Raw genomic sequence first — 17891 nt, forward strand, 5'->3', positions numbered from 1 at the left:
CTAGTATAGGTTAGACAGGTATATGCCCCCAGTATAGATTAGATAGGTATATGCCCCCAGTATAGGTTACATAGATATATGCCACCAGTATAGGTTAGATAGATATATGCCACCAGTATAGGTTAGATAGTTATATGCCCCCAGTATAGGTTAGTTAAGTATATGTTCGCCAGTATAGGTTAGATAGGTATATGTCCCCCAGTATAGGTTAGATAGGTAGATGCCCCCAGTATAGGTTAGATAGGTAGATGCCCCCAGTATAGGTTAGATAGGTAGATGCCCCCAGTATAGATTAGATAGGTATATGCCCCCATTATAGGTTAGATAGGTATATGCCCCCAGTATAGGTTAGATAGGTATATGCCCCCAGTATAGGCAGGAGGTTGTGCGCAGCGGAAGGGAGCAGGGAGAGAGAAGTTTCCAATTATCTGTCTCCATCGGCACACAGCTTCTATCTACTTCCTGTCCTGAAGTAGATAGAAGCTGTGTCCAGGATCCAGGCAGATAAGTGGAAACTTCTCTGTCTGCTCCCCCCGCCTCTGCGCACAACCTCCTGCCCCTCCGCCTGGCGCCCCCACCTGCACGCCCGCCACCAGCAGCAGAGCGAGGCCCCCCGCAGTGTGAGGCCCTAAGCGGGGGCGTGCCTCGTTTGTATGCTGGCGGCGCCCCTGACATTAGCAAAGGGATGTCAGGTGCTGTTTTTTTCTCATATGCCAATCCGCTTGCCAGTTGCCACTCTTTAGAAGGAGATGATATGAATGGAAGGAGGGAGGAAGGGAGAGAAGAGGTCACTTTGAGCAGCCAGTGAGCCGCCCGTGCCTCACTAACAGGCCACCTGTAGGCACGAGCCTACAGTGCCTAATTGAAAAAAGCCAACTCTGCAAGATGTAAGATTCCCTATAGAGATGATGTATAAAAGAGGGAGGAGTGTACATGTAAGGGGGTGGGGGATCATGAATACAAGGAGATATGAGATTTCCTATAGAGAATTAGAGATGAATATATACACACACACACACACACACACACACGCACGCACGCACGCACACACGCACACACGCACACACAGATTTTCTGCAGAGATGAGTATACATAGGTGTGAAAGTTTACATTTCTATGTGGAGTCTCCCTAAAAGGATGTGGATACCTCCGAACTTTTTGAGATGAGAAAGAGGTACACTTAAACCACACCCCTGCCACACCCCTAATCATGCCCCCTGACACACCCCTAGCCACGCATACCATAAAGATTTCATAAGAAAAATATGTTGTTTTATAATTCAAACCACACTGGTCCTTTCTATCCTGGTTCATTTTCCTTCATATTAACATTTTAAAATTAGTAATATATCAATTTAAAGTATTGGAATAAAGTTTAGTCAATCAACACACATTTTTTTTGTAGATAAATATATTTATTTACATAGAAAGAGGGACAAAGTCCTGAAAGATGGACAAATGAGGAGGAAAGAGGGACAGGGCTCCAAAAGAGGGACAGTTGGGAGCTATGTGTGTATATCTACATTATGTGGAGTTTGGAGATCAGATCTCCTGTACGGGTGGGGGGTGTACCTCAGCCCCCTGTACCCATGGTGAGAGAGGCATCCCCTGTAGTGACACAATATATAAGGAAAGCCCCCCGTGTTACGTATACGCTGTGGACATTGGAGCACATGGTGCTTTCTGGCATCACAGCCTTCACCTGCCTCTCCTCGCCTCCTGATTGGCGGAGCCGGGCGCTCTGGCGTGACGTCACCGCCGGCTTCGGGGCTCGGCGCTGGAGCCGGAGGAGAGACCGGGATGCTGCCCCCGTACTACGAGCACCGGAGGGCTGAGGAAGAGGAGGGGAATGGGGAGCCCGGCGGCTTCCAGGTGGTGCGCTGGGAATGGCACATGGTGCAGACCCCGTACCTGGTGGCAGTGTGGATCCTGGTGGCCAGCCTGGCTAAGATCGGTGAGTGTGTGGGCATGGGGACCCGTGTGCCGCATGTGGTGCCTTCCATGTGCCCACTCATGACATTATGTGCTGTGTTCTGCCAGCTCCTATTGTTCTCTGTGTCATCCCTGCTATCTCTTCTGTGTCCTCTACCTCTTACTTCCATGGCGTCTTCCCTAACGGTTCTCTCTCCCTTTCCCTATTGTGCCCTCTCCTATCACTGTGCCCTTTCCCTCTTACTTCTATGCCACCTTCTCCAGCTGTGCCCATTTCCTATCCGTCCCTAACTATACTCCTTCACCTAAATGTGCCCCATCTCATAATTGGGCCCTCCCCCTCCAATGTGGCTTCTGGTCCCTGTGTTCTTCTGTTTCTGTCCTCAACTGTCTCCTGTGCTCTGTAAGGTACTGTACCCTGTCTCTAAACCGTGTACTGTGCCCCTCCCTATGCCCTCTCTCTATGCCCTGCCTGGTGCCCTCTCTCTCTACTCTGTACTGTGCCCTCTCTCTATGCCCTGCCTGGTGCCCTCTCTCTCTACTCTGTGCTGTGCCCTCTCTACTCTGTGCTGTGCCCTCTCTCTATACTCTGTACTGTGACCTCTCTCTATACTCTGTACTGTGACCTCTCTCTATACTCTGTGCTGTGCCCTCTCTCTATACTCTGTACTGTGCCCCCTCTCTATACTCTGTACTGTGCCCCCTCTCTATACTCTGTACTGTGCCCCCTCTCTATACTCTGTACTGTGCCCCCTCTCTATACTCTGTACTGTGCCCCCTCTCTATACTCTGTACTGTGCCCTCTCTCTATACTATGTACTGTGCCCTCTCTCTATACTCTGTACTGTGACCTCTCTCTCTACTCTGTACTGTGCCCTCTCTCTCTACTCTGTACTGTGACCTCTCTCTATACTCTGTACTGTGATCTGTCTCTATACTCTGTACTGTGACCTCTCTCTATACTCTGTGCTGTGCCCTCTCTCTCTACTCTGTACTGTGCCCTCTCTCTCTACTCTGTACTGTGCCCTCTCTCTCTACTCTGTACTGTGACCTCTCTCTCTACTCTGTACTGTGACCTCTTTCTCTCTCTATACTCTGTACTGTGCCCTCTCTCTATACTCTGTACTGTGACCTCTCTCTATACTCTGTACTGTGACCTCTCTCTATACTCTGTACTGTGACCTCTCTCTATACTCTGTACTGTGACCTCTCTCTATACTCTGTACTGTGCCCTCTCTCTATACTCTGTACTGTGCCCTCTCTCTATACTCTGTACTGTGCCCTCTCTCTCTACTCTGTACTGTGCCCTCTCTCTCTACTCTGTACTGTGCCCTCTCTCTCTACTCTGTACTATGACCTCTCTCTCTACTCTGTACTGTGACCTCTCTCTCTACTCTGTACTGTGCCCTCTCTCTATACTCTGTACTGTGCCCTCTCTCTATACTCTGTACTGTGACCTTTCTCTATACTCTGTACTGTGCCCTTTCTCTATACTCTGTACTGTGCCCTCTCTCTATACTCTGTACTGTGCCCTCTCTCTATACTCTGTACTGTGCCCTCTCTCTATACTCTGTACTGTGCCCTCTCTCTATACTCTGTACTGTGACCTCTCTCTATACTCTGTACTGTGACCTCTCTCTATACTCTGTACTGTGCCCTCTCTCTATACTCTGTACTGTGCCCTCTCTCTATACTCTGTACTGTGAACTCTCTCTCTACTCTGTACTGTGCCCTCTCTCTATACTCTGTACTGTGCCTTCTCTCTATACTCTGTACTGTGACCTCTCTCTATACTCTGTACTGTGCCCTCTCTTTATACTCTGTATTGTGCCCTCTCTCTCTACACTCTGTATTGTGCCCTCTCTCTCTACTCTGTACTGTGCCCTCTCTCTCTACTCTGTACTGTGACCTCTCTCTCTACTCTGTACTGTGACCTCTCTCTCTACTCTGTACTGTGACCTCTCTCTCTATACTCTGTACTGTGACCTCTCTCTCTACTCTGTACTGTGCCCTCTCTCTATACTCTGTACTGTGCCCTCTCTCTATACTCTGTACTGTGCCCTCTCTCTATACTCTGTACTGTGCCCTCTCTCTATACTCTGTACTGTGCCCTTTCTATATGCCCTGTACTGTGCCCTCTCTCTATACTCTGTACTGTGCCCTCTCTCTATACTCTGTACTGTGCCCTCTCTCTATACTCTGTACTGTGCCCTCTCTCTATACTCTGTACTGTGCCCTTTCTATATGCCCTGTACTGTGCCCTCTCTCTATACTCTGTACTGTGACCTCTCTCTATACTCTGTACTGTGCCCTTTCTATATGCCCTGTACTGTGCCCTCTCTCTATACTCTGTACTGTGCCCTCTCTCTATACTCTGTACTGTGCCCTTTCTATATGCCCTGTACTGTACCCTCTCTCTATACTCTGTACTGTGACCTCTCTCTATACTCTGTACTGTGCCCTTTCTATATGCCCTGTACTGTGCCCTCTCTCTATACTCTGTACTGTGCCCTCTCTCTATACTCTGTACTGTGCCCTTTCTATATGCCCTGTACTGTGCCCTCTCTCTATACTCTGTACTGTGACCTCTCTCTATACTCTGTACTGTGCCCTTTCTATATGCCCTGTACTGTGCCCTCTCTCTATACTCTGTACTGTGCCCTCTCTCTATACTCTGTACTGTGCCCTTTCTATATGCCCTGTACTGTGCCCTCTCTCTATACTCTGTACTGTGCCCTCTCTTTATACTCTGTACTGTGCCCTCTCTCTATACTCTGTACTGTGACCTCTCTCTGTACCCTGTACTGTGCCCCTCCCTATGCCCTCTCTCTATGCCCTGTAGTGTGCCCTCTTTCTGTGTTCTGTACTGTAACCTCTCTCTGTACCCTGTACTGTGCTTTTTCTATATGCTCTGTACTGTGTCATTTCTCTATGCTCTGTACTGTGCCCTCTCTCTGCATTCTTTACTGTACCCTGTCTCTAAACCTTGTACTGTGTCCCTCCCATATGCCCTCTCTATGCCCTGTAGTTTGCCCTCTTTCTCCATTCTGTACTGTAGCCCCTCTCTGTACCCCGTACTGTGCCCTTTCTCTATGCCCTGTACTGTGCCATTTCTCTATGCTCAGTACTGTGCCCCTTCCCTGTGCTCTCTCGCTGCACTTTTTACTGTACCCTGTCTCTAAACCTTGTACTGTGCCCTCGCTGTACCCCATACTGTGCTCTCTTTCTATGCCATCTCTTTTTTTTTTCTCTGTAAGAGGTGTCCAGAAACACATTACATTTCTTTCTATGATTTAAATCTTTCAAGACTTTTTAAATGTTTTTTATTTTTGCACCTGTCTCGTTTTTCTAGTTGACCGGACGGTACAAACACCAAATCATTTGTATAACTCCCTTTACAAACATGCATGTATGACGTGTCAGCAAGTATCTGTGTTATACCAAGTGTGTACAGCTCGTGTGAAATATGTGCACCCCTGGGGCTGCATGGGCTAGATTCAGGAGGGGTTTTGAATTTATATTACAGTGAGCTTACAGATTTAAAACCATGATGAATTATACAGTAATTAGCCTGAATATGTATTTAAATTACAAAAAAGTGCTTGAAAAAAAGGATTTATAAACCAATATTTGACACCACTAATAAATATATAGGTGTCAGGTGGTACTTGAGATTATTTTACTCACAACAGGAAGTACCTGATAAACATAATCATTCATAAGGCTGGGTGCACACTTGGCAGTGCGTGAAAGGGTGCGTTTTAGGTCATGTGCGTTTGAATTTTTTGTCTAGCGTTTTTAATGCGTTTGCATTTCGCATGTGCATTTCGCAGATGCATTTTTTCAGGGTTGGGGTTCGCAGATGCCTTTTTTATGCGTTTGTGCATTTATGTGCGTTTGCGTTTCATATGCGTTTTCTTGCGTTTTGCTAATTGATGGCGCTATTGCGTTTTGTATGCATTTTACATACTTTTTTTGTTGCGTTTTGTGCAAATCACTAGGAAGTAATCAGGAAGCGGAAATACATAGTCAAAATTTGCATACAAAAAAAAAAACATCAAAAATACAATAAAACGCTATACACATGCGTCACCATTGACTTTCCTTAGGTGCGTTTCTCATGCGTTTTTGAAAAATATGCAACAAAACCAGTGTTTTAAAGGGAAAGTTCAGGGAGGGGTTGAAAAAAATAAAAATACATATCCACTTACCTGGGGCTTCCTCCAGCCCGTGGCAGGCAGGAGGTGCCCTCGGCGCCGCTCCGCAGGCTCCCGGTGGCCGACCCGACTTGGCCAGGCCGGCTGCCAGGTCGGGCTCTTCTGCGCTCCAACGACATGCTTTTCTGCGTTCCACGCGGGCACGCTGACGTCATCGGACGTCCTCCGCCTGCGCAGTACAGCCCGGAGGACGTCCGATGACGTCAGCGTGCCCCCGTGATGCGCAGATTGGAACGCAGAAGAGCCCGACCTGGCAGCCGGGCCTGGCTAGGTCGGGTCGGCCACCGAAGACCACCGGGAGCCGCTGGAGCGGCGGCGAGGGCACCTCCTGCTTGCCACGGGCTGGAGGAAGCCCCAGGTAAGTGGATATGTATTTTTATTTTTTTCAACCCCTCCCTGAACCTTCCCTTTAAAAATGCATATTGCAAAACGCAGAGACAAGTGTTTTTTTTTAATGCGACCCATTGACTAACATTATACGCGTTAATGCTGCGTTTTACGCACCGCTAGCGTTTCTGCCTAGTGTGTTCCTTGCCTCAAGGGATATATGCTGTGACAATGTTGAGAATCACCAGATTTATAACCTGATTGCAATATCTATTTATAAAACATGCAGAAACAAATCCTTTGTGTCTTTATTGGTGACAGGTAAGGTCATCAGATTGCAAGCTTTTTGAGCAAGCACTGATGTGATTGGTTGAGTGTGTGCAGTGTAATAAGAGTTCATCACTAAATATCTGCTGTAAGGAAAGATTTAACGAGGAACTGTAGTAAAAACAAATAATAATAATGTAATGAATATAGTTTCTAATATTTTTTACAATGTTCAGTAAGAAATTATTAAGTGGGTGTTTGCCCATTGTAAAATCTTTCCTTTTCTTGATTTACATTCTGAAATTTATCACAGGCGGCGACTTCTTTAGTACTGTCAGGTGTAGCTCTGCGGAATGTTTGTTTCAGAGAATTCTGAAGCCTTTGAAAAGAATGCCTGGTTTCCCACAATGCTCTGGGATGACAATTCTGCATACAGTAACTAAACAGCCTAGGCTAAACGTCACTTAGGGGGACAGGACTACATACTCACATACAGCAATACATAGATATAGGAAGTGTTTGTTATGTTGAAACCAAGAAACTTACCATAAAAGCTATCCTAAGTAATTTACTACATTGTACTATGTGTCACTACAAGACCTCTTTAAAGGTCAAATGTAAAGGAATGTTATAGTTTCTCTGTAGCATTCCGTTTTACTGCATTGTTAATGTGCTGCCTCTCGGGCCTATCCCTATAGTTGTACATTCCTTAGGTTTCTGTACCTGTTAATGAGGCATGCGTTGCTTTATGTCGGTAGCATAGCTGAATGTGTTAATGACACTTCTGCTGTAGTAGTCTGCGTGTAGAATTCCCAAATGAACCGATTTGTAAAGATCTTGGAATTATCGGCAATTGCAATAGATCATATGGATGAAAACCGCCATAGCCACATTCCACACACATAGCGCCGCAGTGCTGACTGCTTACACACAATAGACGTGAATAATGGATGCGACTTACTGTGCAGTACAGGCATGTTACAGGGTTTCTAGTATAATCGTATCTCCGGATAAACACTAAACTCCTGCAAGAGACAGTATTTATGTATGTAATGCAGTATACAGTGGCTTGCAAAAGTATTCGGCCCCCTTGAAGTTTTCCACATTTTGTCACATTACTGCCACAAACATGAATCAATTTTATTGGAATTCCACGTGAAAGACCAATACAAAGCAGTGTACACGTGAGAAGTGGAACGAAAATCATACAGGATTCCAAACATAAAAAAAAAATAACTGCAAAGTGGGGTGTGCGTAATTATTCAGCCCCCTGAGTCAATACTTTGTAGAACCACCTTTTGCTGCAATTACAGCTGCCAGTCTTTTAGGGTATGTCTCTACCAGCTTTGCACATCTAGAGACTGAAATCCTTGCCCATTCTTCTGTGCAAAACAGCTCCAGCTCAGTCAGATTAGATGGACAGCATTTGTGAACAGCAGTTTTCAGATCTTGCCACAGATTCTCGATTGGATTTAGATCTGGACTTTGACTGGGCCATTCTAACACATGGATATGTTTTGTTTTAAACCATTCCATTGTTGCCCTGGCTTTATGTTTAGGGTCGTTGTCCTGCTGGAAGGTGAACCTCCACCGCAGTCTCAAGTCGTTTGCAGACTCCAAGAGGTTTTCTTCCAAGATTGCCCTGTATTTGGCTCCATCTATCTTCCCATCAACTCTGACCAGCTTCCCTGTCCCTGCTGAAGAGATGCACCCCCCGAGCATGATGCTGCCACCACCATATTTGACAGCGGGGATGGTGTGTTCAGAGTGATGTGCAGTGTTAGTTTCCACCACACATAGCGTTTTGCATTTTGGCCAACAAGTTCCATTTTGGTCTCATCTGACCAGAGCACCTTCTTCCACATGGTTGCTGTGTCCCCCACATGGCTTGTGGCAAACTGCAAACGGGACTTCTTATGCTTTTCTGTTAACAATGGCTTTCTTCTTGCCACTCTTCCATAAAGGCCAACTTTGTACAGTGCACGACTAATAGTTGTCCTATGGACAGATTCCCCCACCTGAGCTGTAAATCTCTGCAGCTCGTCCAGAGTCACCATGGGCCTCTTGACTGCATTTCTGATCAGCGCTATCCTTGTTCGGCCTGTGAGTTTAGGTGGACGGCCTTGTCTTGGTAGGGTTACAGTTGTGCCATACTCCTTCCATTTCTGAATGATCGCTTGAACGGTGCTCCTTGGGATGTTCAAGGCTGTGGAAATCTTTTTGTAGCCTAAGCCTGCTTTAAATTTCTCAATAACTTTATCCCTGACCTGTCTGGTGTGTTATTTGGACTTCATGGTGTTGTTGCTCCCAATATTCTCTTAGACAACCTCTGAAGCCGTCACAGAGCAGCTGTATTTGTACTGACGTTAGATTACACACAGGTGTACTCTATTTAGTCATTAGCACTCATCAAGCAATGTCTATGGGCAACTGACTGCACTCAGACCAAAGGGGGCTGAATAATTACGCACACCCCACTTTGCAGTTATTTATTTGTAAAAAATGTTTGGAATCATGTATGATTTTCGTTCAACTTCTCACGTGTACACCACTTTGTATTGGTCTTTCACGTGGAATTCCAATAAAATTGATTCATGTTTGGGGCAGTAATATGACAAAATGTGGAAAACTTCAAGGGAGCCGAATACTTTTGCAAGCCACTGTATGTATAGAATAGCAATCCAGTAACAAAAGGAGTACAGTGATCAGTGTTCTCTCTAGAAATATTTTCCAGCTGGGTGGCATGGATATAGTAGTGGGTGGGGCAAGATGAGAGAATGCAGGGCTGGTGCTTCTCTGCACAACTCTGCTTACAGAAGAGGAGGTGGGGGGCCGATGACAGCCGGGTGCTCACCAAAACTAGCCGGGTGGAGCACTCGGCTAAAAGAGCCTGGGGAGAACACTGGTCATGCTGCCCAGGGCTGTGGAGTCGGTACAAAAATCATACAACTCTGACTCCTCAGTTTATGAAACCACCGACTCCGACTACAAATCCGACTCCAGATACCCAAAATGGCTCAGACTCCTTAGTCTAATACTTACAGCCCTGGGCAGCATGACCAGTGTGGACTTGGTACAAAAATCTTCTGACTCCTCACTTTATGAAACCACAGACTCCAACTCTAGGTACCAAAAATTGCTCCGACTCCAACTCTGACTCCACAGCCCTGCAAGTGTAAACTCACTGATTAGAGCTGTCCATACACAGTAGATGTGCATCTAACGATTGGCTGTTAGTGTCTAAACGTTGAAAGCAGTTTAGACGGCTGGTCCTTTATTGTTCAGCTTCGCAAACCAGAGACTTCCAGTCATTGATCAGGCTGGGAGAGGAGGTGGGTACAGCAATGTAAATGAGGGAGGAGTGAAGCCTCTACTGTTGCTGTCTCTGTGATAATGTTAAAGTGAACCTCCAGACTAAAAATCTACTCAGCAGCACTGAAAAGGCTTGGTGTTTCTTTAACAGTTTCACAGCATCAGAACTTTGTTTTTCTTACCGAAGCCTCATTTTTAGCTGCACAGAAGAAAACTGCCCGGGCATTTTTCCCCTGATGCTGTGCAAAGCATGATGGGATTTCTGATGTTGTTGTTCTCCTTCTGCTGTTTTGGCGCAATTTTTAAAAAATTGTTTTTGAATTTGAGATTTGAAGCCTAGCACACGCAGCTGGACACAGGACAGTTGGAACGGTGTCTCATGCTCCCTGTCACCTCTTTTCAACCAAAAAGATGGCTGCCCCCATGAAATCACAAACATTAGCCTGTTCTTTTAAAACAGGGTGGGTAAGAGATTATATTACCTATCTATTTTAATTAACATAGCTGATATGACTTAACCCCTTCGGGACCGGCTGCTTACCCCCCCCCCCCAAAGGACCAGGCATTTTACATGCGGGGGGGGGGGGGGCGTGTTTTGGGGGTCAGACAGCCGGATCCCTACTGTGAGCACCTAGGTATGGTCCCCCCTGGGTGGCCAGGTGTCTCCTGTATTGCTGGCAGCGTTTACTCACCTCCCAGCCTCCAACGATGAGCAGCTGTGGGCCCCTCCGCTTTCGCTGGCTTTCCGGCTCCTACTAACGCTAAGTTCCGGGTCGCGGCTTGATGACATCATCAAGCCGGGACCCAGCACTTAGCGTCAATACAGCAGGAATGCCGGCCAGAGCGGAGGAGAGCGCCGATCGTCGGGGGAACGGCAGGAAGGTGAGTGGATCATCTTCTTTCCCCCATCATACGCGATGGCTCCTGATCACTGAGGGGAGATGTCAGCTGTCATATGACAGCTTAATCTCCCCTCTCTGGTGCGCACGATCGCGTCGGGACAGTTCGTTAGCGCAGATGTTGAATCAACGTCCAGTCAGGGCAGCAGCACCACCTGCTGGACGTAGATTCAAACTACGTCGGTCCCCAAAAGGTTAATGACAGTATTTTTAGGCTGAAGTTCCTTTTTAACTTATTGTACCCACCCCTGCTGCAAAAGCAGTAGTATAAGGCCAGAACGGCATAGGAATGCTTGAGGAAAGATAGGGGGTCAGTAGGGGTTAACTGACTAAAGCTGGAGAAGTGTTATAGAAAAACTGATATAGCCGAGTACTTGTAAGTATAACAGGTGCCAACATTATACAGTACCTTCACTTACTGACACTCATTTTTGTTGTCGACATACTGGCGTGACACATGCTGTGCATAATGCTGGCATCACATGGCAGACCGTACCACAGTCCAGGAGGAGCAGGGGTGCTGCCGTTAGAGCTTCAGCATGTCATGCAGGTGCCTGGGAGGGGCGGGTCCTGCACACCACCGCACTACAGAAAACAGCAGCTCTAGCTGGTGAAGGACATGCAGAGCAGTGCTGTACAAGCGACCACTAGCCCTGCGCTCTGTGGCCATACGCCTGTCATTCTACCACCAGACTGGCCATGTGATATATTCCTCCCTGATTGCATCTGATCAGAAGGGGATCTATTGCCTGGCCACACTGCAGACAAATTTCCAATAGATTTCAGCATGAAATTTATTGGATATTGTTCTAGCACCCCCCCCTCCTCCTTTGAGTCTAATCACAAGTTGTAATTTGATCTCTCCCCTGTGTCACATGACTGCCATGGCAGAGATGGCAGATATGCTCATTTGAAAGCACAGGAATAACAATATGTCTACTTCCATGAAAGCTGGAAGTAGACACACTGCAGATTTATTTTAGAATTTGTATCAGCTGTAACAATAATGTTTTATTCTTTAAGGCCTCTTTCACAGTGTGACGTTAAAGTCGCACGTTAAAACAACATTTAACGCAGAATAACGCACTGCAATGAAAAATCAATGCTCCATTCACAGTGCACACGTTGCGTTGGGGACTAACGCTGCACGTTAAGTGAAAGTGCTGCATGCAGTGCGTTATACACGTTATTAACTGCGTTGGACTGTTTGCACATGCTCAGTAATGGCTTCGAAATATACTTTTCATTGCCTGTATGCTCTACTGCACAGGTGTGGAACTCCAGGCCTGGAGGGCCAGATCCATGCCAGTGTTTTGGATGGACTGAGAAAGAGAGGACTGTGTTCTACCTTATGGACCGCACCTTTCCTGATTCAGACATCAATTAGTTTGAGCTGTGTCAAAAATGTGTGAGGACCTCGGCCCTCGCAGGACCGGTTTGACATCCCTGCATCTACTGTATGCGACCGTAACGGGGCATTAAGTTGCGTTGCGACTTTTTTGGGCATTGCGTTGTAACTTGTGTTGCGACTTTAACGTCGAATCAAACCGCAACGTACTACTGTGAAAGAGGCTTCAAGGTTATTATGCTATTGCGTATCTTTTAGAGCAGAGAGAATGTTCTGAGTTCAGGTCCGCTTCAAGTGACTGATTAACGTTGTGTGGGGAATGAGGGGTAACAGAGTCTCATTTCAGCTGAGCCCAGTATTATAAATGGACACAACAAGCATAAAAGTGAGTCACATGACAATAGTAAGCATTTATTACCAGTCAGAATTTGTGCTCACTGAAATCACATAATCTCATTTCCTGTTGAAATGTCATTCCATTGCAGCATCGATTTGTGAGTAATCAGTTTCATTTGCTTCTGAGATAGTCTGTTTATTCATATCTACCTCCATCACTGGCTATCTAAGTGTAGGTTCCAATCTCTCTATCCCTTCCTGTCTGCATTTGTCCCTCCTGCTCCGGCGACCTGTCTGTGCTGCTGTCTGTCCTTCATGTGATCTCTCCTCCTCCTCCTGGTGACCACAGTCTGTGTCTCTCTCCTTCTGAACTGCAGAGAATAAAATACAAGGGCTGCAAAATAATATACCGCCTTGTACACAGGCTCAATAACTGCCACCCTTAACCTCCCTGGCGGGATGATTCCTTCCTGATTTTAGGGTCTCAAAGCGATAGAATTCTTCCATGTGCTTTTTAGGCCCTAAAAGCAAGAAAACAATTATTATTATTATTATTTAGTATTTATATAGCGCCGACATATTCCGCAGCGCTGTACAGAGTATATATAGTCTTGTCACTAACTGTCCCTCAAAGGAGCTCACAATCTAGTCCCTACCATAGTCATAAGTATAGTGTATGTATTGTAGTATATATATATATATATATATATATATATATGTATTGTAGTCTAGGGCCAATTTCGGGGGAAGCCAATTCACTTATCTGTATGTTTTTGGGATGTGGGAGGAAACCGGAGTGCCCAGAGGAAACCCACACAGTCACGGAGAGAACATACAAACTCCTTGCAGATGTTGACCTGGCTGGGATTTGAACTGGGGAGAGCGCTAACCACTACGCCACCGTGCTTATTAAAATAATAATAATATAACTGACAGCCAGGGCTGTGGAGTCGGAGTCGTGGAGTCGGGCAATTTTGAGTGCCTGGAGTCGGAGTCGGGAAAAAATACACCGATTCCGACTCCTAATTAATTTGTAACTGTAATTAAAATAGAAAATATGATAAAATGTTCTATTTCTCAGATAATAGTCATTAAAAATAATGTATATATACAGTATATATACAGTAAAAGCTGTGCTTAGTCCACAAAAATGAAATAAACCAATCAAAATTAGTTACTTGTGCTGCTTCAATAAAGCAGTCCCCGTATTTTTAAGGTCAGATATACATATCTGATTGTGACTGTATATATGATGTGTACACAGGAATCTCTTATATATACTAAATAACATCTATGCTGTAAGAATAAAGCCTGATGTGTAGCTGTGTCACTAATACAGATTGTCAATGAGATGGAAATAATTCTGCACTGATGCTGATTTATGCAAATGAATGCACTCCCTTTGCTGATGAAATCAAATAATTTGATATGTTGTTAAAATTTGGTTTGGTGACTACAAATTAAAGGGTACCTGAGACGGATGAAAAGTAAAGTTTTATAAATACCTGGGGCTTCCTCCAGCCCCCTTCAGGCTAATCAGTCCCTCGCTGTCCTCCACCACCCGGATCTTCTGATATGAGTACTGGTAATTCAGCCAGTCAGCGCTGTCCGGCTGCATGCCGCTCCCACAGCCAGGAACATTCTGCACCTGCGCAATAGTGCTGCACAGGTGTAGTATGCTTCTGGCAGCGGAGTGTGTGCATGCGCACTACGCCCGACTAGCTCAAGTACCTGGACTCATAGCAGAAGATCCAGGTGGTGGAGGAGGACAACGAGGGACTGATTATCCTGAAGGCGGCTGGAGGAAGCCCCAGGTATGTATAAAACTTTTAATTTCATCTGTCTCAGGTTTACTTTGTTACACAGTAGTACTATACTCTGCATATGCACTCCCCACAGAGCTGCAGGGAATCCACTGAGAATGCTGTGCACATTGAACACAGAGGTGTTGTCTGTCACCCAGAATCTCCTCATTCCCCTGCAGAGTACCTGCACATCATTCTTACATGTACCCACACTTACATTGCCTAGGGCCTGATAGATGTTCTTTGTTCCGGTTTGTACCTTTTACAAGTACTCTTACCAAGGACTAGTTTTAGTCTAAAGGGAATAAATATAGTAGTCTACATATCCTTCTCACTTCAGTTGTCTTGTAAAATTCCTAAGCGTTGGCAGTTAAGAGACAAATTTCATGTTACATACTTTTAATCAACAAAATTGTAATATGCAAATTAGAGGAGTCGGAGTCGGTGGAATCCTAAACTGAGGAGTCGGAGTCGGTGGATTTTTGAAACCGACTCCACAGCCCTGCTGACAGCAACTGATATATTTCAGTCCTGACAAAATCTTGTCAGAACTGAAAGGGATCACTGCAAGAAGCAAATGGTGAGCTTCTGATAGGAACCGACGGTGAGGTTAGTATGTAATGTTCATTTGCAGGTACATCATGTGTTTATTTTAAATATATTTACTCAGTTCAGGTTCCCTTTAAGCACTGCGACCTGCCCCTACCCCATGAATATGAGTTATTTGGGCAATTTACATTCTCATGCAATTAACACTGCACATAGTTGATGGGCACTGAGATAAAGTCAGATGGTAGAGGAACACAAAAATCTTAATGGTGACTACATTAAATACCCACTGGGCCCCTATGCTATAGAGCCCCATAGCAGCTGCTATGACTGCTATGGCTATTGCTACGCCCCTGCACGAGAGAGCCTGGAGCAGCCCCACTTACTCACCTCCCTGGGATCCAGCGCTGCAGTTCTCCCTCCAGTCCTCCGGGTGGCGCTTTAACCCTATAGTGAGATTGCCAGCTGTCGTCATGACGACAGTCAGCAATCTCACCAGTGGGATGCAGAGCCTCCGTGGACAGGAAGAGGAATGGCAGTCGGCGTCTGGATCGCCCAGGAGGTGAGTGAGAACGCCCGCTGCGTGCAATGCTCTGCATGGACCTCCCGGCGACTACCACAAGTGTAGCTCGGGGTTACCGCTCTGAGCTGCGGTTTTCCACCCCGAGTGTAGCTCGTGGTTACCGCTAAGGAGGTTAAAGGCTCTGTCATACTTGCGGCGTCGCGTTGCGGTTGCAGTGGTCACGAATGTCTATGAGACATACCTTAGTACCCGCGTTGCAATAGAAGTGGCCCGGCTGATGCAGAAGCGCGTTGCCAAGCAGTGCACGACTCCATGATAGTCAACGGCAACGCAAATAATGTTTATGGATTGTCGTGGTGGTTCTGCGGCACACATGCGCAGATCAGGGAAATTGTCGTCACTTACTTCCTGTCTGGAAGGTAGCATGTCACTGAGCAGGGGGTGAAGTTAGGCAGATTTCCCTGTAAACGCACTCTACCACAGGGAACAGAATGCAGGTAATGGTGCGATGCATTGTGGTGGGGTCTTATGCCGCATGAAAATCGCACCGCACCATGTGTGAAAGGGTCTAAAGGAAACACGCGGTGAAAATTAAGTGAGGAGAGAAACAATTGTATCTATCCTCCTACTCCTAAAAAATTATTATTTTTTTTTTAGAGTTCTGCGGTTTTATTTTTAGTGTATCGGCTAAGAAAAGAACGTACACTGTGGTATTGTCTCATATGCTGACACAGTCTTTCAGTGTCCCAGAAACTAAAATATAGGAGCTACAATAGAGTCTCGGTTATCCGGCACAGACGGGGATCGGCTGACGCCGGATATGTGTGATTTCTGGTTACTTGAGGCTCGATGTTAAAAATAGGCCCAGCTTGTTGTCCCTTTTTTTTGAAAACCCAATACAGCAAAGTCCCCGTTATCCAGAATTCAGGCAACTGGAAGTCTCAGCTAACCGGCAGGCCTGAGGGATAACTGGGGACTCTGTTGGGTAGCTTTCTGTGAGTGCTGGCCAGCTGTACAATACTTACCGAGGTACCAGCGATGTCTGGCAGTCTCCCTCTATCTCCCCGTGGGCTTGGAGCAGCTTCTGGCATCTGTGTCACATGACCCAATGAGAGTCAGCTGACACTCCGGCTTCCATAGGAGCCTGTGTGGCCACATTTCCTTTTTAATTGTACTGCCCCAAATAACACCCCAAATATCTCCACTTCCGGACCCCCTACACTTCCCAGATTTTCAGGGTAGGGAGGCGACCCCCTGAACTACCTCTGTGCTAAATTACAACCCCCGAGCCCCGTCGGTTCCCGAGATTGATTACAGAAACCTATCTCTGGAACCAAGCGGGACTTAAGGGCTGCAATTTGGCACAGATGTCGTTTGGGAGGTCCCCTCCCTACCCTGAAAATGTCAGGAGTGTAGGAGGTGTGGAAGCGGAGATATTTAGGGGTAATTATATTTAAGTCCCCATTGAGCATGTGTGATCCTCAGTGTGGAAGGCAGCTTCCGGGCAGCACTATCAGACATAACAGGGAAGCCGCTAGGAGGCCGCGGGGAGATAGAGGGAGTCTGCCAAACATCGCTGGAGCCTCGCTGAGTATTATAGGGGGGGGGGGGGAGGTTTGTGCTATTTGGGCCGGTTGCTCAAGCATCCCGCAAGTACATGTATCTGGCATCAGGTGACAGATGACAGCCGGGTGCTCACTAAAACTAGCCGGGTGGAGCACCCGGATAAAATAGCCTGGTGAGAACTGTGCTGTAGAGATTTTAATGTACTGCACCTGCACTCCCGGCTATGGAGCGCTATGAGGATGGGTGCGGCCAGAGCCTCGCAGTGGACGTCGACTTTCAAGTCAGCAAGAACGAAAGTGAGCTGCGGCGGGGGATCGGAGGATCGTTTGGTAATGGCGCGTGCACAGGCCGGCTGCAGGGGGCTGACAGAAACCCCAGGTTAATGAAGGTTATTTTTTGTTTATTCTTCAGGTCCGCTTTACGCACAGCAGAGCCTACAAACAGCCTATTAATTATGCAGGAGAACAGAGGCGCCAAAAGGATAAAAGGAAGCTAAATGAGCTTAAAAACCAAATTCTTGGTAAATAAAGGAGGTAGACAGAGGTGCCTGGCTCTTCTACTGACCACATATACTATTGCTCCGTTGTTATTGCCTGATGAAGTGGGATCAAACCTGCGAAACGCGTTGCATATTTGGAGTTCATAAATAAAATATATTGACTGTCTTTACTACAGTCGTTGTGTGTCTACTTGGAGGAGGTAAGTCCACCATTACCTCCTCTATTTACCAAGAATTTGGTTTTTAAGCTCATTTAGCTTCCTTTTATCCTCTTGGCGCCTCTGTTCTCCTGCATAATATTGAGCCCACCC

At 46.4% G+C, this 17891-nt stretch overlaps 1 protein-coding gene across 2 annotated transcripts in view; it reads left to right on the plus strand.

Annotated features, from left to right (window-relative positions):
* The first annotated feature begins 1756 nt into the window (after window positions 1–1756).
* The window catches only part of SLC9A5 (solute carrier family 9 member A5), a 241337-nt gene continuing 225202 nt past the window's right edge, over window positions 1757–17891 (plus strand). For both annotated transcript variants that reach the window (XM_068260279.1, XM_068260280.1), the window contains exon 1: window positions 1757–1954. In XM_068260279.1, coding sequence (XP_068116380.1) covers window positions 1801–1954 — 154 coding nt within the window. In that variant the 5' untranslated portion in view covers window positions 1757–1800. The remainder of the gene's footprint in view (window positions 1955–17891) is intronic.

The sequence above is a fragment of the Hyperolius riggenbachi genome, chromosome 11 (assembly GCF_040937935.1).
Source record: "Hyperolius riggenbachi isolate aHypRig1 chromosome 11, aHypRig1.pri, whole genome shotgun sequence".
In the NCBI taxonomy this organism is placed as follows: domain Eukaryota; kingdom Metazoa; phylum Chordata; class Amphibia; order Anura; family Hyperoliidae; genus Hyperolius; species Hyperolius riggenbachi.